Source organism: Magallana gigas, chromosome 7 (assembly GCF_963853765.1).
Source record: "Magallana gigas chromosome 7, xbMagGiga1.1, whole genome shotgun sequence".
Lineage (NCBI taxonomy): Eukaryota > Metazoa > Mollusca > Bivalvia > Ostreida > Ostreidae > Magallana > Magallana gigas.
In genome coordinates, this window is record NC_088859.1 from 35353439 (window position 1) to 35374799 (window position 21361).

Genomic DNA, 21361 nt, shown 5'->3' on the forward strand with positions numbered 1-21361 from the left:
GAAGCTAGTTTAAAAGAAAACCCTTGCACTGATATTTATCAAACTTCGTACACGTTTTTGGCATGGTAAAAGGACAGACCCTGTAAATTTTCAAGTTGTTTGATTTAATACTTTTTATTATATCGTTGAAATAACACAATTTTAAACAGAAATTCTATGTTCGACTTGACAATAACTACTTCCGCTTCACTTATGAAAGTAAGCAGTTCAAATCAACAAAATTGTATTTTTGGATTTAGATCTAGTACAGGAAAAAAAATTCTTTTTGTAGCAATGGGGGTTAGAAGAATTTGGTCTCCTCATTTACATTTACAAAACTGTATATTGCTAGATAATGCATCCCCCACAATAATTCATGTCATGAGAGGATGCCCCGCTTAGCGGCGCCCTTGTTCTTTATGGTATCAAAAAGAAGAAGAAAAAACCCGAGAAAATTTCATATGTGATTATGTACGTCCATGCATGTTATTCATTGCGTGCCACTATTTATAAATGTTGAACATGTAGTGTTCATATAAATATTTGTTTAGTAATAAATTTAAATTTCGTCAACTTGATACTAAAAGTATAATAGTATAATGACTGCAGATGCAAACCTGTTTAGTTGAAGAAATTTTGCTTGATTTTGACTAATGAATATGATACAATTCTACAACAATGGTTTAAAACTATGAACATGTGGTAAGCTTTTGGCATGTTATGACTGACTGAAAATCTATACAATTTGTATGTATGTATAAAATAACCCAAAAATTTAGGCTGTCAAATTGCACAAAAGAATAAAATATATTGTGTTCAAATAATAATAAGTCTTTCTTTTGTACAGTTATTAGTTTTAGGTTGTTTCAATAAAGGCATTCTACATGAAAATGTCACTATGAATCAGAGTTTTTCATTAAAGCAAATGTGAAGTATCATATACATGTAGTACATTTTCACAATGTGAAAAATATTTCTCAAAGTCTTTAAATCTTCTTTAGTTGCATGTATATATGTTTTAATATATTAGATAATTTTAACAGTTTATATCAAATTCTTTATTAATAGAATCATTCGAGAATTTATTTTGTATGTTGGCAGTAGTACTATAATTAATACATAAGTGCTTCTCTGGTGTTCCTATCCAGTGTTGAAGTTTTATAGGAGATGCAAAAGCAGCATTCTTATGAATTTAAGAGAACTTTAAGAAACAGACTTAAGACTAAGAAATATCCTTAGAAATATACTTAGGACGCACCTTAGTCCTAGGATAATTTTTTGAATATGCCTACAGGTTTATAACTGAGGCCCAGAAAGGTCAAACATGTGGTCAAAAGGCTATTTTTGAAGCTTTTTGATTGTTTTTAATCGTTTAGAGCAATGAGTGTAATAAAATGAACAAGAATAACTAATGCTAATGATTTAATAGATGTTACCGGTTAAGTTATGCTGTATGATCTTCTGCATAGCATGCATTTCCCCTGATGATGACTGATAGGTTTTACAATAACCAAGTATAAATTGCAGGTGACCAATTTTTTGTAATCTTATTAGTGTACCATAAACATGATGGTTCACGGTGGGAAACTGTTACTAATTTTAGCCGGATGCTCTTGAAGGATATGATTAATCGTAGAGTGCATATTTTTAACTACAAAGAAACCCTACATGGATTTTAGTGTTGACTGAATATACACATATGTATATGTATTGTTTTTATATTCCGTTATTATTCACTGATAAGCAGGAATCATCCAAATTTATTATTTTCAATAAAGTTAGTTGATAGCTGTACTCGAAAAAAAGAACAAATCCAAAACGATATTTCTAAGTATGTTTATACATGTTAAGGATTCTGCTTACGGTGATATTTAGGAACGTCATAGAAAAGAATTAATATAATTGATAAAAGTGTAATAAAGAGATATATATATACAGCACATATATTTGGTTTCATTACCTAATCAAAGGGATTTTGTTGTTTTATTACAAATTAGATATTTGCGTCTATTTTGAAGTGCCGGTCAATAGACTGCGATCTATTAGACTGCGATCTATTGGACCGCCGGTCAATAGACTATGATCTATTGGACCGGCAACGTATATCAGACCGCGTGTATGTTATAATATTACATGCATATTTAAAAAATAAATTTTCGTTAATATCTATTACAAAATTGTTTTAACATTGAATTTTCTTCCTAAAGGTTTACAAGGACTGTATAATTTTACAGAAGTATTTTCCAAATATAGAACAGTTATTTGCTTGTAAAAATGAATTGCTACAATTTTTTACAAATACTGACCATGTGCGCAAAGAGCGTTAACACTGACAAGTAGGATACTTTTTTAAAAATATATATTGAAACATCGACTTACGTAATGCACTTGTCTTGCATATCAGGTAAATCAGTGAAAAAAAGAACCACGTCTTCCACATGTTTTGTAACAATTTATAAAGATCTCAACACTTTCATGTACACATTCGCAGTGCATGCATCAAAGTCCTTATTTACAAAGACCTTACTTCCATACTAAGATCCAAATAATGTAGTGATGAAAAAGAAAGAATCAAACCCATAAAAGCCTGCATTGTTGTAATGTTATAACAGGATTTCCTACTGCATGTGTAAGATACTAAAGTTTATAGTACATGTATTTGTTTTTGATATCCGGGTTCGCTTTCTCTAGAAAGGGACTGTTTTGATGGCCTGTTCTTCTACATATAAAGAACTTATGAACTGGCATGAATGATGTGTGTTGCTTGGAAAAAGACGTATGCAAACTGATTTTGTTCCCCGTCTTCATCTTAGGACCGAATTACATTAAAATATTCTGCGCCAGAATAAACATTTCAATGTTTAAAGCTGACATAAATTCAAAAAAAGTATTATTTTAATTATTCCTCTTCTGCTCCTGGGATATATGCTTGTGTTAAATAATTTAATTAAGCTTTTTATTCTTAAAAAGAACGAAGAGTAATCAAATAAACGGAAAATGGCAGGTAAAAAATTAACGTTAAACATCATAAATGACACAGATAGCGGCACAGCCGGGAAAGACTGAAAAACTAGCGAGTATTCAAATATTGTATTTCACTACTCCATCGTTCAGAATCAAAATCACGATTATTCTCTTGATCACTATTACCGGTTAGCAAAAAGCAGATTAGAAGGTAGATTGAGACACATTCGTTGCTGAAATTAACTGAATTTAAAGTGTCCAAAAAAATTAAAGTTAGTTATCATTTTATTATCCGAACCCCCCCCCCCCCTCCTGGAAAAAGCTCCTGATATTAGCCTTGGTCCCCAATCTTCTCTTTATTGGGAAATTCTTGCATCTTGGCTAATCATTGCTAACTTGTTTTGGTTGGCTTATATCATCTTTTTAGAAGATACTGTTATTCAATTTAAAATGTTATACATATTAAGTTAAAAAGTATTACGGTATGTACACGAAGTAAGATACGTGTGTTTCACCCAATATGAATGAAATCGCCTGATATTTTTTACATTTTGGAATTATGTTATCGCGCAGAGTTTATCTTTGGGCAATTTTGATATATAACCCTTTATATATCTATCTACAAAGAATTTTTGGACTCAAATCACTCGATCTTCGAAGAGGATTAAAAGCCATTTATACTGTAAATTGGAATGTTCAATTGCTTACAAGGGTTCACACCCATACAAATATAATGCACATTATTTAGTCAAAAGAGTTATGATTATTTCCACTGTCATCTGAATACTTTTATAAAACGATTTTTCTTATCTTTTTTCTACACTGTAAAACTATCCTGGTAATGTTCAGCGTTTGCATGACAGAGAGAAAATATACATGTAACATCACAAATAACCAAAAATGTTTATACCTGTATTATCAGTCTTGAGTAAATGTTTGCCAAAATGGATCAAAACATAAATTTCACTGAAAAGATACTGAACCTTTTTATCTGGACCAATTAAAAAACCTAAAATTAAGTGGAATACAAAAAGCAAAAGCTGACCAAGTAAAGTCAAACTTTTGGAAATAGTTTGACTGATACAAGCATGATTGTCATGAAATCAACAGAATAAAGCTCAACTGCATTCATAAATAGTTAACTTAAATAAGTATATTTAAGGAATAAGGAATCATTCTTTGAGTATTATGAGGTGATAATTTCGGACGGGGCGTTGTCAAATCCAATAATGCTATTTTGTTTTTACCGATGCTATGATAGGTTTACTAAGTTTTGTCTAGGGGTGGTGTGAATTAAGCAACCTGTTGTTGGTTCTATTTTGTTTGTTAATTGTAAATACAATTATAGCTATTCTTCCGAATATTTCCAGACACCTTCAGATCTGTTAAGTATTTCTACTCAGTTATTGATTATACGGAAACTTTTTTCTATTTTAGGATGCTTTATTACAATGCTTGTTCAGTTTAGAATTTTGTAAAGTTTATAAAAATTTGTTGATGAATTGTTTACGGTCTTTTATGTCTAGGGATGTCAAAAAGCAAGGCGCCTGTTCCCTTTTGTTTATTGTTTCAATGGTTTTCTATGTATGTATAAGACTGGTAGCTTTGTCATTAAGGGTATGTCCAATCTAAGAAAACGTTGCTCAATGGCCGATTCAATTCTTTATAACGGTTCTCTCCTGTTCAAAATTGATAATGTGCTTTCTTGCTTACTTCTTTTAATTTGTACAAATTTGTTCCCGAGTCGCATTGTTAAGGTAATGATCTACAAATGTAGTAAATGTTGATTCCAGAGTGTCTTTTTGGTGCTAGAATCATTAAAATGTCATAATCTTACGGCTTTAAAGTAATTATGTAGAGAAATCATATTGTTTCTTCACATTCTTTATTAAATCACGAAAAAAGAATACCTATATTTAATTTGACATCATTTTAAAAAGGAGATAATAGCTTGTTTAATGCCGGTTGTTTTTAGACAGACTGTAGACATTTTAGATATATAGTACATATGATAGTATATAAATAGTGCCTGTTTGGGAGGGTAACAGTTGAAATTGACACCCCGAGGAAACCATTGTCAACCGACGCGAAGCGGTGGTTGACAGTGGTTTTCAAGAGGTGTCAATTTCAACTGTTTTCCTCCCAAACAGGCACTATTTATTTTATTATACTGAATGTCTTAATTTTAGAGATTTGTTTTACTGATTTTATATAGAAATGACGTGAATTCCACGGCGAACCGTGCGCGCATAATTTACGCGCATGTAACAATTCGTTGTGTTACCCGTTGCTAAGTGTGTTGCTAACGCTAAGAGTAATAGAACGGATTATCAACTGCGTCTAAACCAATCAGATTTCAGTATTTAACATGAATGTATAATAATATAAAATGTATTTCTTTATGTCTTTATTCGTTTTATTTATTTTGATCAATACAATCTTAAAATTAAATAATATCAATAAGTTACGACGCGCAACTTGATTGAGTTGGCTTAGTAAAGTCTTTCATTTTCTTTAATGAAGAAATTTGTACTGATTAATGCATATCACTTTTCTCTTTTTGAAACAGGCCTATATTAAATAGTTTTTGATCAATGTTAAAATACATCATATCTCATGAGCAGATTGTTGGTGAAAATATTAGATTATGCCACCAAAAGAGTATAAGAAGTTCTGAACTTATCAATCTAGATCTTTTCAAGTCAATGGACTTTTTTTTCAATTTCAATTTATTAACAAAGACCACGTGTGGTGCAAGGCATACATACAGTACATTGATTTTATTATGGTAAATGCATCACGTATGAAGTCACAAATTTTTCATGTTGATTTGACATCTGCTGGGTTAATTAATAATTTATAAGATATACACGCTTAGTTAAAAAGAAAACCTTTATTCATTTCGCAGTTAAAAATTGTTTATAAAGAGGACATATAAAAAAAATAAATATACGGTGTCAATGTGATACGGAATTGATGGATATATAGGTCCGAAACATTTGTGGGACTATACCCCCAACAAGATGGCGTCTGATGTAAAGTAACGACAGCATTGTTGACGAGGGAAAATATAACGCGAGTAAATGGGTGCATGCAATTTCGACTCTGTGCTCAGATATGTACACATCGCATGTTACACTTACTCCAATGAAAATTAAATGTTGTAATGCAACAGCATCGAAAGATGCATCGTTTTCAAAAGCATTTTGTGATACTGAACCGTATCACAATAGCCATGCATTTAGTAATGTTTACAAGCACGTGCACGTTATTAAAGTTTTTGAAAAAATATGAGAAAAACAAGTCGGCACCAACGCAGCAACACTCACTCTTTGTGTTTCAAAAGCTACTAGATTTCATAAATGACCGTAAGTAGACATATAACGTTACATGTATATACATATATTTGTTTATTATACTTTCATGTTAAATACTGAAATCTAATTGGTTTAGACGCAGTTAATAATTCGTTTTATTACCCTCAGCGTTAGCAACGCACTTGGCAACGAGTAACACAACGAATTGCTACCTGCGCGTAAACTATGCGCGTACGGTTCGTCGTAGAAATCATGTAATTTCTATATAAAATCAGTAAAGTTTTCTTGAAAATTAAGACATTTAGTATAATAAAATAAATAGTGCCTGTTTAGAGGGTAACAGTTGAAATTGAAACCCCTCGAAAACCATTTTTAACCTCCGCTTCGCGTCAGTTGACAATGGTTTTCTCGAGGCACTTTTTATAATATTATAATATTTACCGGTATATATCAGATATTACCTCAAAGTGTAACCACCCATGCTTACTTAACCGGTACAATTTTTTTATTAGGTTAGTTACTAACTGACCACAGAAATATAATTCATAGATGGCGATGCAAAGCCGAGCTGTCTATGAGATTGATCAACCAGATATATTTCTGTAGTCAGTCAGTAACAATCCTAATAAGTGTTTTGTTTTCTTGGGGAGTATCAAGTGACAATTGTATTCACAATAAGCAGTAATATACGCAAAACCATTACCAATGTATACAAGTTGCCTATAATCCCGTCCAATTTAACTAATTTAAACTCTTCAAAATTGCCGATCTCATCTTTCAAATACTTTTTTGAAAATCTTCACTTCACTAATGTTTACTTACAATGTTTTGTTGCTATTCAATTTTAAACATTGTCTCCCTTTTCTATGCAGAGATTTGAGCACATCTCGACGCTGCTATTGTGTTCTGCTCCAGACACAACAATGTGACGTCAATATATACGGGCAACTACGCATACTCTAATTTTAAAGCATTTCAAAGGGCAACTACTCCAAATATTATAAGAACTTACGGCATGTGGTTACTATTTCAAATAAGTTAAACGTTGATATATCGAAATGAGTAGGCGAAGCGTAGGCTAATGACGGCCATATTACCGAATATTATTTTTCACCGAACAAACATAGAGATACATTTATATGAGGCAGGCTCGTGCTATGTTTAAACCAATGTAAGTGGGACATTTCAGTCTGGGGGACTGTACATTCTGTAGACTATATATAAGTTTATTTCATCCATTATTTGTTATTTTATTAATATCAATATTTTTATAGTGCTACCATTGGGGCGAGCGCAGCAAGAATTACATATATCTTGCATCCATTTACCAACATGTGATATTTGGACAATTATCATCTACCATTGAACAAAGAATTTTTATTTTATTATTTTTTTTTTTGAGAGAGAGAGATTATAATTTCAAGTTTTAAAAAAAAATCTTACAAAATACAAGATTTGCTTCTTCCTAAAACAGTTCTTTACTTTTGGAGAGAATTGATCAGTCTGTAAAATGTAATTCGTGTTTAATTTGATCAAATAGATAAACAATAAAAACTAATTTTTTTGTTCCTTGTTGTTATATGACTTTTATTTTTTTCCTGGTTCATAAATTTTGTTGTTTTTTTTAATGTATATTTTTGTATGCCAAATACATTCGTTGTATGCGTGTCCCTGGTCACACTTTGTAGGTGTGTTACATGTATTTTCCATTTTCCCATTTAATGGTTTGAGAATATGCAATATACATGTATATGTAACAGTCCTCGCATAAAATAAATAAGTCAAGACTGTTGAGGGTTCGACTTGGCTTTATGTATTAAGAATTTTTTTTACCCTGTAACAATTGTATAACATATCTCAGGCATAAAATAACATAAAAAAGACAAATTACTATAATTGAATTTTGATATACAATATTAGTTTTCATCAATAATAATTAAATCAATTACAAGGGAGATAACTTTATATTACGTGCATATATTATATACAAATATATGCCTCCCACTATAAGACAATTACATAAAATATAATTAATTAATCATACCATTCTGTGGGAAAGGGCCTTTATCAAAAATCTGATTACTGCCATATGATGTAATGTCATGTGAATCTGTAAATTTATATATGATAAATGCCTTGTTTTTTGTAATAAAACAATATTTACATATAAAACATCATAGTGAGACAAGGTATTGTTTGCTAATTACATGTAACTTTATCTTTGATGTCTCACTCTCACTTTACATATAGTCAGGAGAAATATGTGATAAGGAAATTATCTATTGCGGAATTACTGGATAAACATTTTAATAAATAAATAAGATATATTGTTAGTATTAATAATAAACATATTAACTTACCAATACAGAGGAAATGTCAGTCTTATATCAGTATAAGGTTTTTGTCAGGTCTGACATAAATATACTGTGACTGCCCAAATCAAGATCACGAAAAAGAGTAACCAAAAAAGAGGGAAAACCTTGCTAACCAATCCAAACACAGAACAGAAAACTAAAACACCAATAGGATTAAAAGACATATCTAATATTTGGCCAATACTCAATTATATACCTCAGGCAGTTTCACTGACCAGCCAAGCACTATGCTTGACTGCATACTAATTGCTTATGTAATATCAAAGACTACCTGATGTAAGTAAAATCTATTTAAAAAACAACCTTGACTATGCAATATATAATACACAGCATAATTATATTACTAGAATACATTATAATAACAATACACCTATCATATATCATATATATATATATATATATATATATATATATATATATATATATATATATATATATATATATATATATATATATATATATACGACAATCCTGTATAAGGTCAACACTGCGTCGGATAATCATAGCATCAATGTCGACCCGGAAGAATGTCAACACATCGGTGTTGACATTGTTCCGCACCCTTCTGGTTTGGTATGATCTGCTTACTGAAAGTCGTTTTTCTTGTTATTATTCGAAAGATTGACATTTAATTGTAAAAAAAACTTTGCTTTGGTTTCTTTAAACTTATCTGCTTTCGTGTTTTTATCTTTGGAAGGAGGGTACCCTCATAGGAAGTATATATCGCCACCTTGATAATCATAGTGAGAATGTCGACACGCATGTTTTTTGACTTTCTTTTAATAATTCTAACTATATAAGAATAAAGGAATGAGTGCATACGTTTAAGTAGTAAAGAATTGATATAACCTGAAGAGATCACAATGATTTTTTCAGTAGTGTTTAAAAGACTTCGGAATTTCTATTTTAACAGGCTCTAAAACCGGCATTCAAACTGTATATACATTTTGTGACGTCAGGCGGTTTATTTAGCTGGAAAACAATGGCGGACTAGGCTAGTTCGCTTCAGGAGAATTTTTGTTGTTTTCATGAATTGTGCAAGTTCAATGGAGTATTTTAAGGTTACTTTTTGTTCATTGGTGTTGTTAACGTAAGTATCTTCATTACTTGTATTCTTGTGATCATGCTTTTAGCTATATTATTCGTACTTTCGGTAGGTAATACCTCCTTTGTTTACACATGAACTACACGCTAGAAAGTAACAGTTATTTTTCTGGGTTAGATTTTCTCTTTATCACCACTGTTCCTCATTTGAATCTGCTGTAAAAAAAAAAAAACTTAGTATGAAATTGTGTACCGTGAATTACATCGATTTGCGTCGTTTAATTAATTTTAAAATATAATATGTGGGTCAATAGCATACTTTGTTTACCCATAATATTGGAATGGAAATAGTTGAAGTTGTCATACAAATAACAAAACACAAGAGATCTAAAATAGGATTTTTACCGATCAATATTTTCTGATTTTGCAATGTTGTTTGAATACAAGAATCTATACATTTCAGATGCAAGAAAATTATTCGATGCACTGTCCTAGGTACAGAAAATTATCATTTTCATGTGACAATTATCTTTAAGGACCAAAGAACGGTTCAATTTTTTCTTTATTTGTCATACATTTATCTATCGTCTTAATTTGCCAAATATATGAAATATAAACCCTCAGCTTTTAATATTTCACGTCTAATTTTCAAGAATATGAACCATTTAAAATATTCCATACATGCATTTTGCGTGAAATCAATATGATATAAAAACATTAAATGGGTTGTTTTGTGATAAATATACTCTCACAAGACGTGTTTATTTTGTTATTCATTGTAAAAGAAATATCTTCAATTAATATTAAAACATAGGTGAATGTAAGTTTTTTTCTTCATTTACAGTTTTTACAAAAATATAATGACGTTCTTAACAGAATAAGTTTTCATTCGCAAAAACGTAGTCTATTTTTTGAAAAAACTAAAAATGTTCATTCAATGAGAGGAGAAAAAAATTCTGGGTTTTTTTTTTTTTTACTTTTTGTTGTTGAAGCAGGGTGTTGCTGAAAATTTTAAGTCAAGTTTTTTTTTATTGGGTATAACTGATTTAATTTTGATTAATTAAAATCGGAGTTTGATTATTTAAAATCGGAGTATAGATACCCACTAAATCTAACCAGAAACTAGGAATTGTACATGTTCTTAATTCCTGTCTTTAAAATGTAAACAAACGAGTTGCAGTCCTTGTAAATGGAATGCCGTAGTCTAAAAATAACCTGTAAACAAAGTGGCAAAACACGTGAATTATCTTCCCTTCACCATTCTTAGCACACATGTTTTGGCCGGTGAAAATAATGTGGCATGTACAACATTTTTCTGGGTTTTCTTTATTATGGCAAGTAAAATATCCAAATTCCTTAAAAAAAAAAAAGGCGAGGAAACTTCAAATACATTTAAAGCCGTCACAAAACCAATATTCACTAAATGTTTATCATCACCATAACCAGCAAAAATTAATTGCTTAAGAGAAATATTGTGATGACTGGGGTATGCAAGTTAATTCTAATAAAACCAAAGTTATCATATTTAACAAAGCCGGGAGAACAATAAAACATTAATTTTGCTTCAAAATTTTCAATATTGAATGTGTACCAAGTTACTAATACTTATAGGCATTCATTTCACAGCTTCAGGGACTTTCTCACTGGCTAAGGTTGAGTTACACAAAAAGGGATTGTAAGATTATTTCAAACTACGGAAAGATTTCCTGAGTCTAAACCCCGGGATATCCACTCGCTTAAATGTATTTGACCACACTATAAAGCCAGTTTTACTTGATGGCTCTGAAATATGGGGAATCTTTAATGTCAATAACATAAAAATAAAACAGTCTAATGATATATTGATACAACAGTGTTATAACAACTTAATAGCTGAAACTTTACATCTCAAATTTTGTAAAACCATATTGGGTTTGAATACGAAAAGTATGAACCATGCTTCACATAGCTAAACGCTAAACAGTCTTAATATTCAAAATATTATGACATATTCTAATCAATCTGTAGACTGCGGATATCAGCGCATATACTTATCATTGATTTGGGCAGATATAATCACACACCTAGAACAGAAAGAATATGTAAAAAGTGTACACTTAATAGAATTGAAGATAAAGAACATTTTCTTATCCAATGCAGCAAAGTTACAAAGGAAAGAGAGGAACTATTTATTTCATTTCATCTAAAGCAAAACATTTTACTAGTTTGCAAGCATTGCCTTAATTTGTATTTCCTGGTCAAATATTGGTTTTTAACTTTTTAATCATATGATAAACTATTTCATATTTGTATGTACATTTGTATTTTGACATATTTATGTATGGTGTTAAACATAAATATACAGAGGACATTGTATTGAGTGTATAGAAACATACATATATATATATACTAATAAAATGTTTATGTCTGTCCTAGCTCTTTCAATCATCCAACTCTTTCCCTCTTGCACATGTTTATTGAATGTTTAATGTACATTGGATGCTGTATGTACAATCTTCATGTTGCCCCTTGAGGGCCTTAATTGGTAAATAAAGAAATTAAAATTGTTTTGTACGATTTTTATACCGTACGAATTCTATACCGGGAATCATGTATGTAGAAAATTAAATATTTTTAAAAAACATTTCTGTCCGGTTTCTTGCATATTGATTTGTGTTGTTTTTTTTTTAATTTTAAAAAACCCTTTTTTATTTCAGATAGTTGATCCTGTCATATGGTGTGGCTATTGATTGAAGTACTTGATGAGTCTTGAAATTAAGCAAGCTGATTTTGTACTACAGTCTGTTGCTACTGAGTTTTCCAACACCAGAAATGAGTTCCAATTCCTGATTTTGATACATTCGATGACCAACGGATTTTTTGAACTTGTTTTATTAAAAAAGGTGAAGGCACATTTTTGCACCTGAATAAATTCTTCATTATTACAGTTCAATTTTTTCTGTAATATATTGTTCTGAGATATAATTTTTAAGAAGACTAAAGATAAACCAGCAGACATATTCACAAAACTTTCCTAAGTTGTGACTTAAGAGTGTTACTCACATATGACTTAGATAAAAAGTTAGAAAAATCCTTAGATCAGCTTAAGACATACCTTATGATGTAGATCGACGGTATCCTATAAAAACCTTATTAAAAAAATCATTTTATAATATTATATTCAGTACTTTAATTTAAGAGACTTTTATGGGGAAAAATCACTATGAATTTTGACAGAAAAAAATTAATTAACACGAAAAAAACCCAGTATATTTCAATTTGTATACATTTTTAAAATAAAGGTATCTATTGAGATTTACAAGGAAATTAGTAGCTAGTAAAACATGAGAATATAATACAATCCAATGATTATTTTAACAAGAAATTTTCTTGAAATTAGACACTCTTACCATACGGGTAATACACGAAAAAGCACCTTTTCATAGAATTCATGGGGGGGGGGGAGTAATAAAATCACTTTTAATTTGCAATGAATAGAATATTAATGTTAGTTACAAGTATGATTATAAAAAAATTGGTATTAATCTACCTCAAAAATACATTACACAATTAAATTTCAATTCTTTATTTCTTTAATCTTTACATTTTACTAGTATCAGTATAACATATGTATAACATGAGGTGGTAGTGTATTTAGAGGAGAACTTGTGCACGTACCAATAATAACATATACTATACTATATATACCGGTTGAGAATACAAAACAAAAGACTAACAATTATGTAATACAAATAGCATTCTTTTAGAGATGAATTTGCCAAGATCTTTAACATTTTCAGTATTAAAAGTTGAATTAATTTAAACATAGAAGGTTTTTTTAATAATAATATTCTTTCATGTATAATATGCGCAATGTTCTGTTTAAAGGACAAAGAAATATAAAATGGAATTCATCTTCAACACTTGTTTTGCAATGTGGAAAAAATCTATTTTCTCTATTTGTGATATTATATCTGCCAGTTTCAATAGCGAGGCGATGTGACGATAGTCGTAATTGAATTATATATTTCTGTAATTTAATGGGAATAGGTTTTCCTAAATAGTATTGAAGATGCATATCATCGATAAGATATTTGTAAAAGGAACACTTTTTCGAATTTTCAGCATTTGCAAAAATATCTTGTTTGGCCTGATCAAAAATTCGTTGGTATACAAGTAGTAAAATACCATGGTTTATTTTTTGGTTAGTCCATATATAAAAGAAACCGAGGTCAATGAGAATTTCCTTTACATCGAAAACCCAGTTTTTATAACCGTGTTCTTCACAATTAATATAGATAACTTCGTAGCAATGTCTAATTATACAATTGTCAATAATTAGACATTTTTCCAAAACATAATAATGTTAAACATTCTATAATGTACAAGGGGCACATGGCCTAATCCAGCATATAAATAAGCAGTATTTGTATTTTTCTTAACACCGAGAATTTGTTTACAGAAATTCTGTATGAAGTTTTTCGATATTGCAACCAATATTATTTCCCCATATTTCTGAACAATAATTAACAATTCCGCCAATAAAACATTCCCCGTATATTTTTTCTAAGCGCAAACAATGCTTTTATACCTTGTTCAGAAAATTGTTTTTTCAGCTTTAGTAAAGTTGTTGTTAAAGTTGAAAAGTATTCCTAAGTAAGTGAATTGATTTACAATTTCTCAAACATCATTACCAATGTGCCACCACTCACTATCTTTTACTCTGTCGTTGTTTCTGAAAAACACAATTTTTCTACTTAATTCATCAAACAAAGCTGCAAGTCTCTTCCAATTATTTTTCAGGAATAACATGAAAATGTGAAAATCATCTTGCATGGCTTATACTAATTAAAGTAAATTAACTCTTTAGCCAAAAATATTTTCATAATTTATTGGTCAATTTGCAAAGCAATAAATGTAACATACTTTTATCAGTGTCATGATTAAATAGATGAACAATTTTCATTTTCGCCACACAGAGACAATATTTGTAAATAAAACAAAAAACAAATTGATTAATTCATGAACTCACAGTAAGGCACGTAGCAATGGGGGAGGGGGGGATGGTGGTCCCTCTTTTTATTTTTGTCAATGTACTTTTTTGTTATATTCATTATTAGAAAAATATACGTACAATGCTAATATGCTGTATAATTTTAAAAAGTATCTATAAAAGGGTTGTTAGGTTCAGAGAATAAAGATTTGATCGCCCTATTCTGCCGATCTTTACAAATAACATTAAAAAACACCAATAGTTCGTGAAATCGTGATTTAGACTAATGCTGATCTAAAGCTAGGACGACGAAATGCAGGTTCCTGAATTTAGGAGAGCTTAGAGAAACTGATTTAAAACTAAGACTAACGTTTGTTAAGAGCATGGTCCTAGGATAGATTCATGAACATGTCTGCATATTCTTGATAGCTATATATTAACTCTTCTACTACCATATCATAATGGTCAGCTAGTGTGTCATATGGAGTGTTATAATATTTATGAAATAGATCCCCGAGATCTCATTACCAATTTGCCCACACCTGGCGGTGTCCTTGCCAAGGTGTTACTGAAAAGTATCTTCCTCTACATGGGGAGTAGCCTATGTCTTAGTCTGTATAGAAAGAGGAAGCAGAAAGACAGCTTCCAGTTGAGTATCTTTTATTCAGATACAACATTTTAACAATAGATATTCATATTAATTACAATTAAGTTTATCAACATTAATATTCAATACAAAAATCTCTGAAAATTAAATATTAGTTGAACCCCATGGATCTCTTAACATTACTTGTGAGAATGCGCACAGGTGTAATAATCTTAGCTGTAAAAAAAGGAGACTACTGGAGAGCTGTGTTTTCCTCACCTCCATTTTATACGCACGGACATTCGTATCCTAATACATGTAAGTAAATGCGCCCATACTAATGATTTGACGCAACGTAGTCAGCGATAGACGTTTATTTTTATTTTATGACCCAGCGTCAACAAACTCATCACAGCACTTCATTTTACATTTCTTAATGAGCAAAAACAATTATACGCTATCTATATAACGCGTGTTCTTTAACCAATTTCTATACAATTTCCGTTATGATAACTACATGAAGCTATAGCATTGTCACGGGACTTCCAATTTAGCTTCTACTGAATCATTATTTTAAAACGGGATGAGAATCTTTAGTTAAAAGGTGGGAATTTGCTAAGTAAATCTTGTGCAACAATATCTCATATACATTGCTGAATGTTTTCGAAAAGATACCAATTTCTGGATAACGGGTCTTCCAACAATTTTTTGGAATTGCCATGGGTACCAATTGCGCCCCATTGTTAGCAAAACTATTTTTATATTCATATGAAGCAGAATTTGTACACGATAAGAAGAAATAACTTGCTGTGTCCTTCAACTCGAAATTTGTGTAAATCGATATACCCCAGTAAACTCTCCATGCAGTACTTTTTATCAAGATACAATTCCTAGAACTAAATCTGATTCATATTGAAAAAAATCTTTAATATTTTAGATGCTATTTTACTTATAAAAATAATTTGCAACTGATATTTAAAAATCAACATCTTTTTGTCAGTTTTGAAGAAACATTTCTAGTAATAGCAATAATACAAAGGTTCCGAAATATCTTCTTCATGACAACGGAAAAAAAAATATAATTCATACAAAATGAAATAAGACACAGTTGTTCAGTAAATGTTTATTTACGCATGCTACCTAAACTGTGTTTGGGAAAGGAAAGAAGATACGTACGAATCACTTTCATGCTTGTTTGTTTCTTTTTTTTTTTTTTTTGTATTTAGAGAATCTTCATAATTGGGTTTTAAAATCTTTATTATGGATACAGTGATCATGTTCATAAAAGTATCTTAAGATATTAAAAATGTCTTAGGATATATCTTATGACATAATTTTGACAAATTTCTTTTTTTCTTAAATAAGATATCAACAAAATATAATGTGAAGTGAAATCAAACTACTCAAATTTCAAATAGTATTGTGTCTATCATAGATATATTGAATATTCAGCTACTCTATAAAATGTGGCATTTGATCTACCAATGACGTTTAGTCATTTTATGCGCGCCGATTTCGTATTAACATTACATTTACGTATACATTCAGTGAATATGCTCCCTAAAGAGTATTTTTTCCACTCATTTTAGATATCAACGTGGCATTCTCACCTTATACTTGGAATCGAAGTTCTATGGTCTGAGACATAGTGTTAAACACTCCTTCTAGTAGTTATTAGATACAAAATCCAACCTTTGTAACTTCAGAGTTAGGGAAGGGAGGGGATTTCTAAAGAACTTGAAGAGGAACCGTCTTGGAGTTAAAGAGGAAACATTCGATTTCAAGCTTTCAAGTTTTTGTCTTGATATATGTACATGTTATGATATTTGTTACGTGATCATTAATTTTAAATTGTGTCCAACTGACCGCTATTCATCAAATAAATATAGATTAATTTTTATATTAATATACGAATTTTCTCTCCCGATTACATATTAATATTGATACTTATATTATTATCATCATTTTACTGATACATTGATCAGATAAAAAATGTTTATTTAGATCTTGAGTGATTCATAAAAACTGAAAATCTTCTGAAATTTTTCTGAGATTTTGCTCTTAATAATACATAATCCATGTGCAAACATAGATGGGGTGTGGAGTCGGGTCGGTTAAAATTCAAACCAATTAAAATCAATAGGTAGAATTACAAAAAATAGGTCTTTGAACCATCCACCCCACTCCCAGAAAACAAATTCAAATATGATGCATCCCATATATACTCTCTCTCTCTCTCTCTCTCTCTCTCTCTCTCTCTCTCTCTCTCTCTCTCTCTCTCTCTCTCTCTCTCTCTTTTTGCAACCACTATTGAAATAATTATTTCCATTACAGATGAAAATGAATTTCATTATAAGTATCACTTTTGAACCACTATTCATAGGTGCTAGGCCTCCGACCGTTACTGCAGTAGCCGTCATTCAATACGGCGATGACCAGATAAAAAATGTTTATTTAGATCTTGAGTGATTCATAAAAACTGAAAATCTTCTGAAATTTTCAAAACAGATTTTGCACTCAATAATACATTATCCATGTGCAAACATAGATTGGGTGTGGAGTCGGGTCGTTTAAAATTCAAACCAATTACAATCACTAGGTAGAGTTACTAAAAATAGGTCTTTGAACCACCCACCCCACTCCCAGAAAGCAAATTCAAATATGATGCATCCCATATACTCTCTCTCTCTCTCTCTCTCTCTCTCTCTCTCTCTCTCTCTCTCTCTGCAACTACTATTGAAATAATTATTTCCGTTACAGATGAGAATGAATTTCATTATAAGTATCACTTTTGAAGCACTATTCATAGGTGTTAAGCCTCCGACCGTTACTGCAGTAGCCGTCATTCAATATGGCGATGACCACAAAAGGCATAACATTTTCAAGACGATAACTTGCTAAGCAGAAATATTAGAACACGTTTTTCGCCGTTGACGAATTGAAAATATGAAGTGATGACAGGTCATTAGTACTTACATATTGAGTTTTATCGACGTTTAAAATGTGACGATGGCAGAAACTATACCATTTGATGACGGTAACTACTGATTGATTAACAAAAGGATTGTTTGCAACTGCCTAAATGATTGTATTGATACCATTATTGTTGCAGTTGAATATATATTTTTTATTGGAGATAAAGTTACATTACATCAATTATTATTATTGATATTCAATTTCAATACGGGGAGCAATTGTGATACATCAAGTAAAATTAAGCAGACAGCCGCTATAGTAATATATTACATAAAGGAACAATAATAGAGTTCAAGTCATATTATAAGCGCATTTATAATAGTTTACATTTTCTTTAAACACATTAGCACACTGTATGTTTAAACCCCATCCCCCTCACCAACCAAACCGATGGAAACATTATGCATATGTATTGGAATTCAATAAATATGTTTTACATGTATGTCAATTTTTCAACTTTGAATTCAATTATGTTGAGTAAACTACTAGTATATATACGGTAAGAGTTAAACATGCCAACAAATCTGAACAGAATTCCACAATCATTATGAATACAAGTAAATTAAATTATTAACGCTTTTAAACATGTGACCAGGTTCATAAAAGATCTTAAGATCTATCTGAAGGCTTGTCATGGGATTTGTCTTAAGACATATCTTATTACCACGCTTAGAAAGGATGTAAACTGAAGCTATTCTAAATTAAAATATCTTAGATAAACTGTATCCTTTTTAAAATGAAAATATCAACAAAATATGTGAACAATTAATGTGATTCTCAATCATAAACATACTTGAATATTAAGCAAATACATTTTCAAAGATCCCTAGTGTGGTATTTGATTCACTAATGCTCAATTTTGTATCACTCATTACATATTTATCAGTCATTCTCATTTATGTGACTCGATTTTGAAATATCACTGTCGCTCAAGTTAAGATCGTTCTTTCTTAAAGTGAAGGGATAATATTATACATGTTTTGCAGTACATGTAAATGATTTTGGAAGTTTCCTTCCAATTCATATATAATAAAAAAATATTTTTTTCATTTCATTTTTTTTTTTGCTATTGAAGTAGACAAAGGAAAAAAATGAAAATATATATTTTTGATGTAATAAAACTCCATCATTTAGAGACTAAAGTTTTTGCCATTCGTCAATATTTTTTAATCAAGGATTGATAAAACTTGTCGCAATGTTAGCATTAACTAGCGTTACTAAAACTTACCTCCGATAGAAACTAAGCCAAAAACGATATTGTGTGAATAAAGTTTCATTCGAATATATCTTTTTTGTAGGTATTTAAATATATGATCAGTCTTTACTGTATGACATTTGCGTTGTTAAAAAAAATCGCCATCTTCCGATTCTTTTCACTGTAATATGAATATGGGTTAACAAGTGTTACCGCTTTTTCTCTGCGTAAACAATACACTCTGAATAATCCTATCCTATCTATCCATTGGGTAGTTATATAGCTTAATTTTTGGCGATATTCAAAGTTAATAAAGATATGATGTAAAGAAAAACAATAAAATATATGATTTTTTGTTAACAAGTGTTACCGTGAACAAGCGTTGTTTTTCTTTTATTTTCGAAACGAATATTACTAATCGAGAATTTCAAATATCTAGGCACCCATGACGTAACAGTAAAGTAAAAACCACTAGTAAGAAAAAAATTACCACAACAGCAGCATTTTTGAAAGATCACAACATTTGATACTTTAAGTTTTTATCTTCATGTGCACTAGTACATTCGTGTATCGATCATATGACGTATATGACTTTTTTTTTGACAATGCCCATACAAGTATTAAGAACATGAGTATACCACTCATTATAACGGCACCCATTAAAAGCTGTATATATAATTTCTTTTTGGTAAAAATATGCACTGACTCTAAGAGCAATGGTAACAGATTATAAGGAGCTTTGTTATGTATAAAGAAGTTATAATACAACGCCCGTTACCGCCTTTATTACACAAATTATTTCTTTATCGTGTAGATGTTTTTCATTGTTTAAATATGTAAAGACACATTTCAGTATCTATCTTGTATAATGATTTATAAGCAATTTATTCAACATGAAAAGTTTATTGAATGAAATTATTGGTCACGGTGTATGTGCGGTTCTATATGGAAGAGAGAGGGGTCCGGATCCCACCTGAAAATTATATATACCGTACAAAATAAATTTATCGAAAATAGGCCCCTTCCCCCAGCAAACGAAGATAATCCTCGGATTCCCCTCTTTAAAAAAATCTATATTAATATTCTTAAAGCAGTAAAACCTTTCCTGATTTAATTTAACATGATTTTTTTCCTCAGCGGTACTTTACACAGCAGAAATGCAACCGCCGGTATTGGGAAAAATCAAGGGCAAAAATAATAAAATGAGAGAGGAAAAGTAAATTTTATATGTTTTACATTTTTTGTCAATGAACGTTATTATTAGGAATATTGAATAACCTATTGAAGATATACCTAAATAGTATCATATAAAGGAATATAGTTTGAAGTTTCATCTAACATCCGTTACTTTATCTTTTCATTTTGCACCACTCAGACATATATATGTTTCTCACATTAAAGTAACAATCTTTGAAATCGGTCTTTGTATGTAAGCAAATTTGCTTCAATTTCCATGCGTGCTGGGCATTCAATTTTTTTGCAGTTTTATAAAAAGTGTCCTCGGTTTTAAAAGTTTTAGCAAAAGACTGCTCTATAATTTGAAAGATATATAGAATTAGTGAATTTTTAAACTATTTATTTTTTTATTGCTGAAAAAAACCACAGCTTTTATAAGATTAACATCCGTTACTGTGATTTCACCCCCACACCCCACACCCCCAATGCAAAGAATCTGAGCTAGATTTGTAAATAAAAAAAATTATGTGGGGAATATTTTAAGAAAAAGTATCATAGATGATGTTCTTTTGAAAAACCAAATTATTAAAACAATCTGGCAAACTTACTTTATTAACAACGTAACCAGTGTAATGGAGTAGCAATTCTGAGAATGACTGTTATACGTTTTGTAAAAAAGTGTGTCCCTTTTTGTATTTAAATTTTATCTCCCATTTCAAAAATCAGCAAGGCTTGGTCACCTTATTTAGAATCCAAATCCTCCGAGACCCGAGACAG

The 21361-nt window shown here is 30.5% G+C and overlaps 1 protein-coding gene across 1 annotated transcript in view; it reads right to left on the minus strand.

Annotated features, from left to right (window-relative positions):
* LOC105341989 (relaxin receptor 1) overlaps nucleotides 1-2555 on the minus strand; it is a 21358-nt gene extending 18803 nt beyond the window's left edge. Inside the window, exon 1 of the mRNA XM_034458134.2 lies at nucleotides 2359-2555. Coding sequence (XP_034314025.2) covers nucleotides 2359-2419 — 61 coding nt within the window. The 5' untranslated portion in view covers nucleotides 2420-2555. The remainder of the gene's footprint in view (nucleotides 1-2358) is intronic.
* Nucleotides 2556-21361: the final 18806 nt, after the last annotated feature.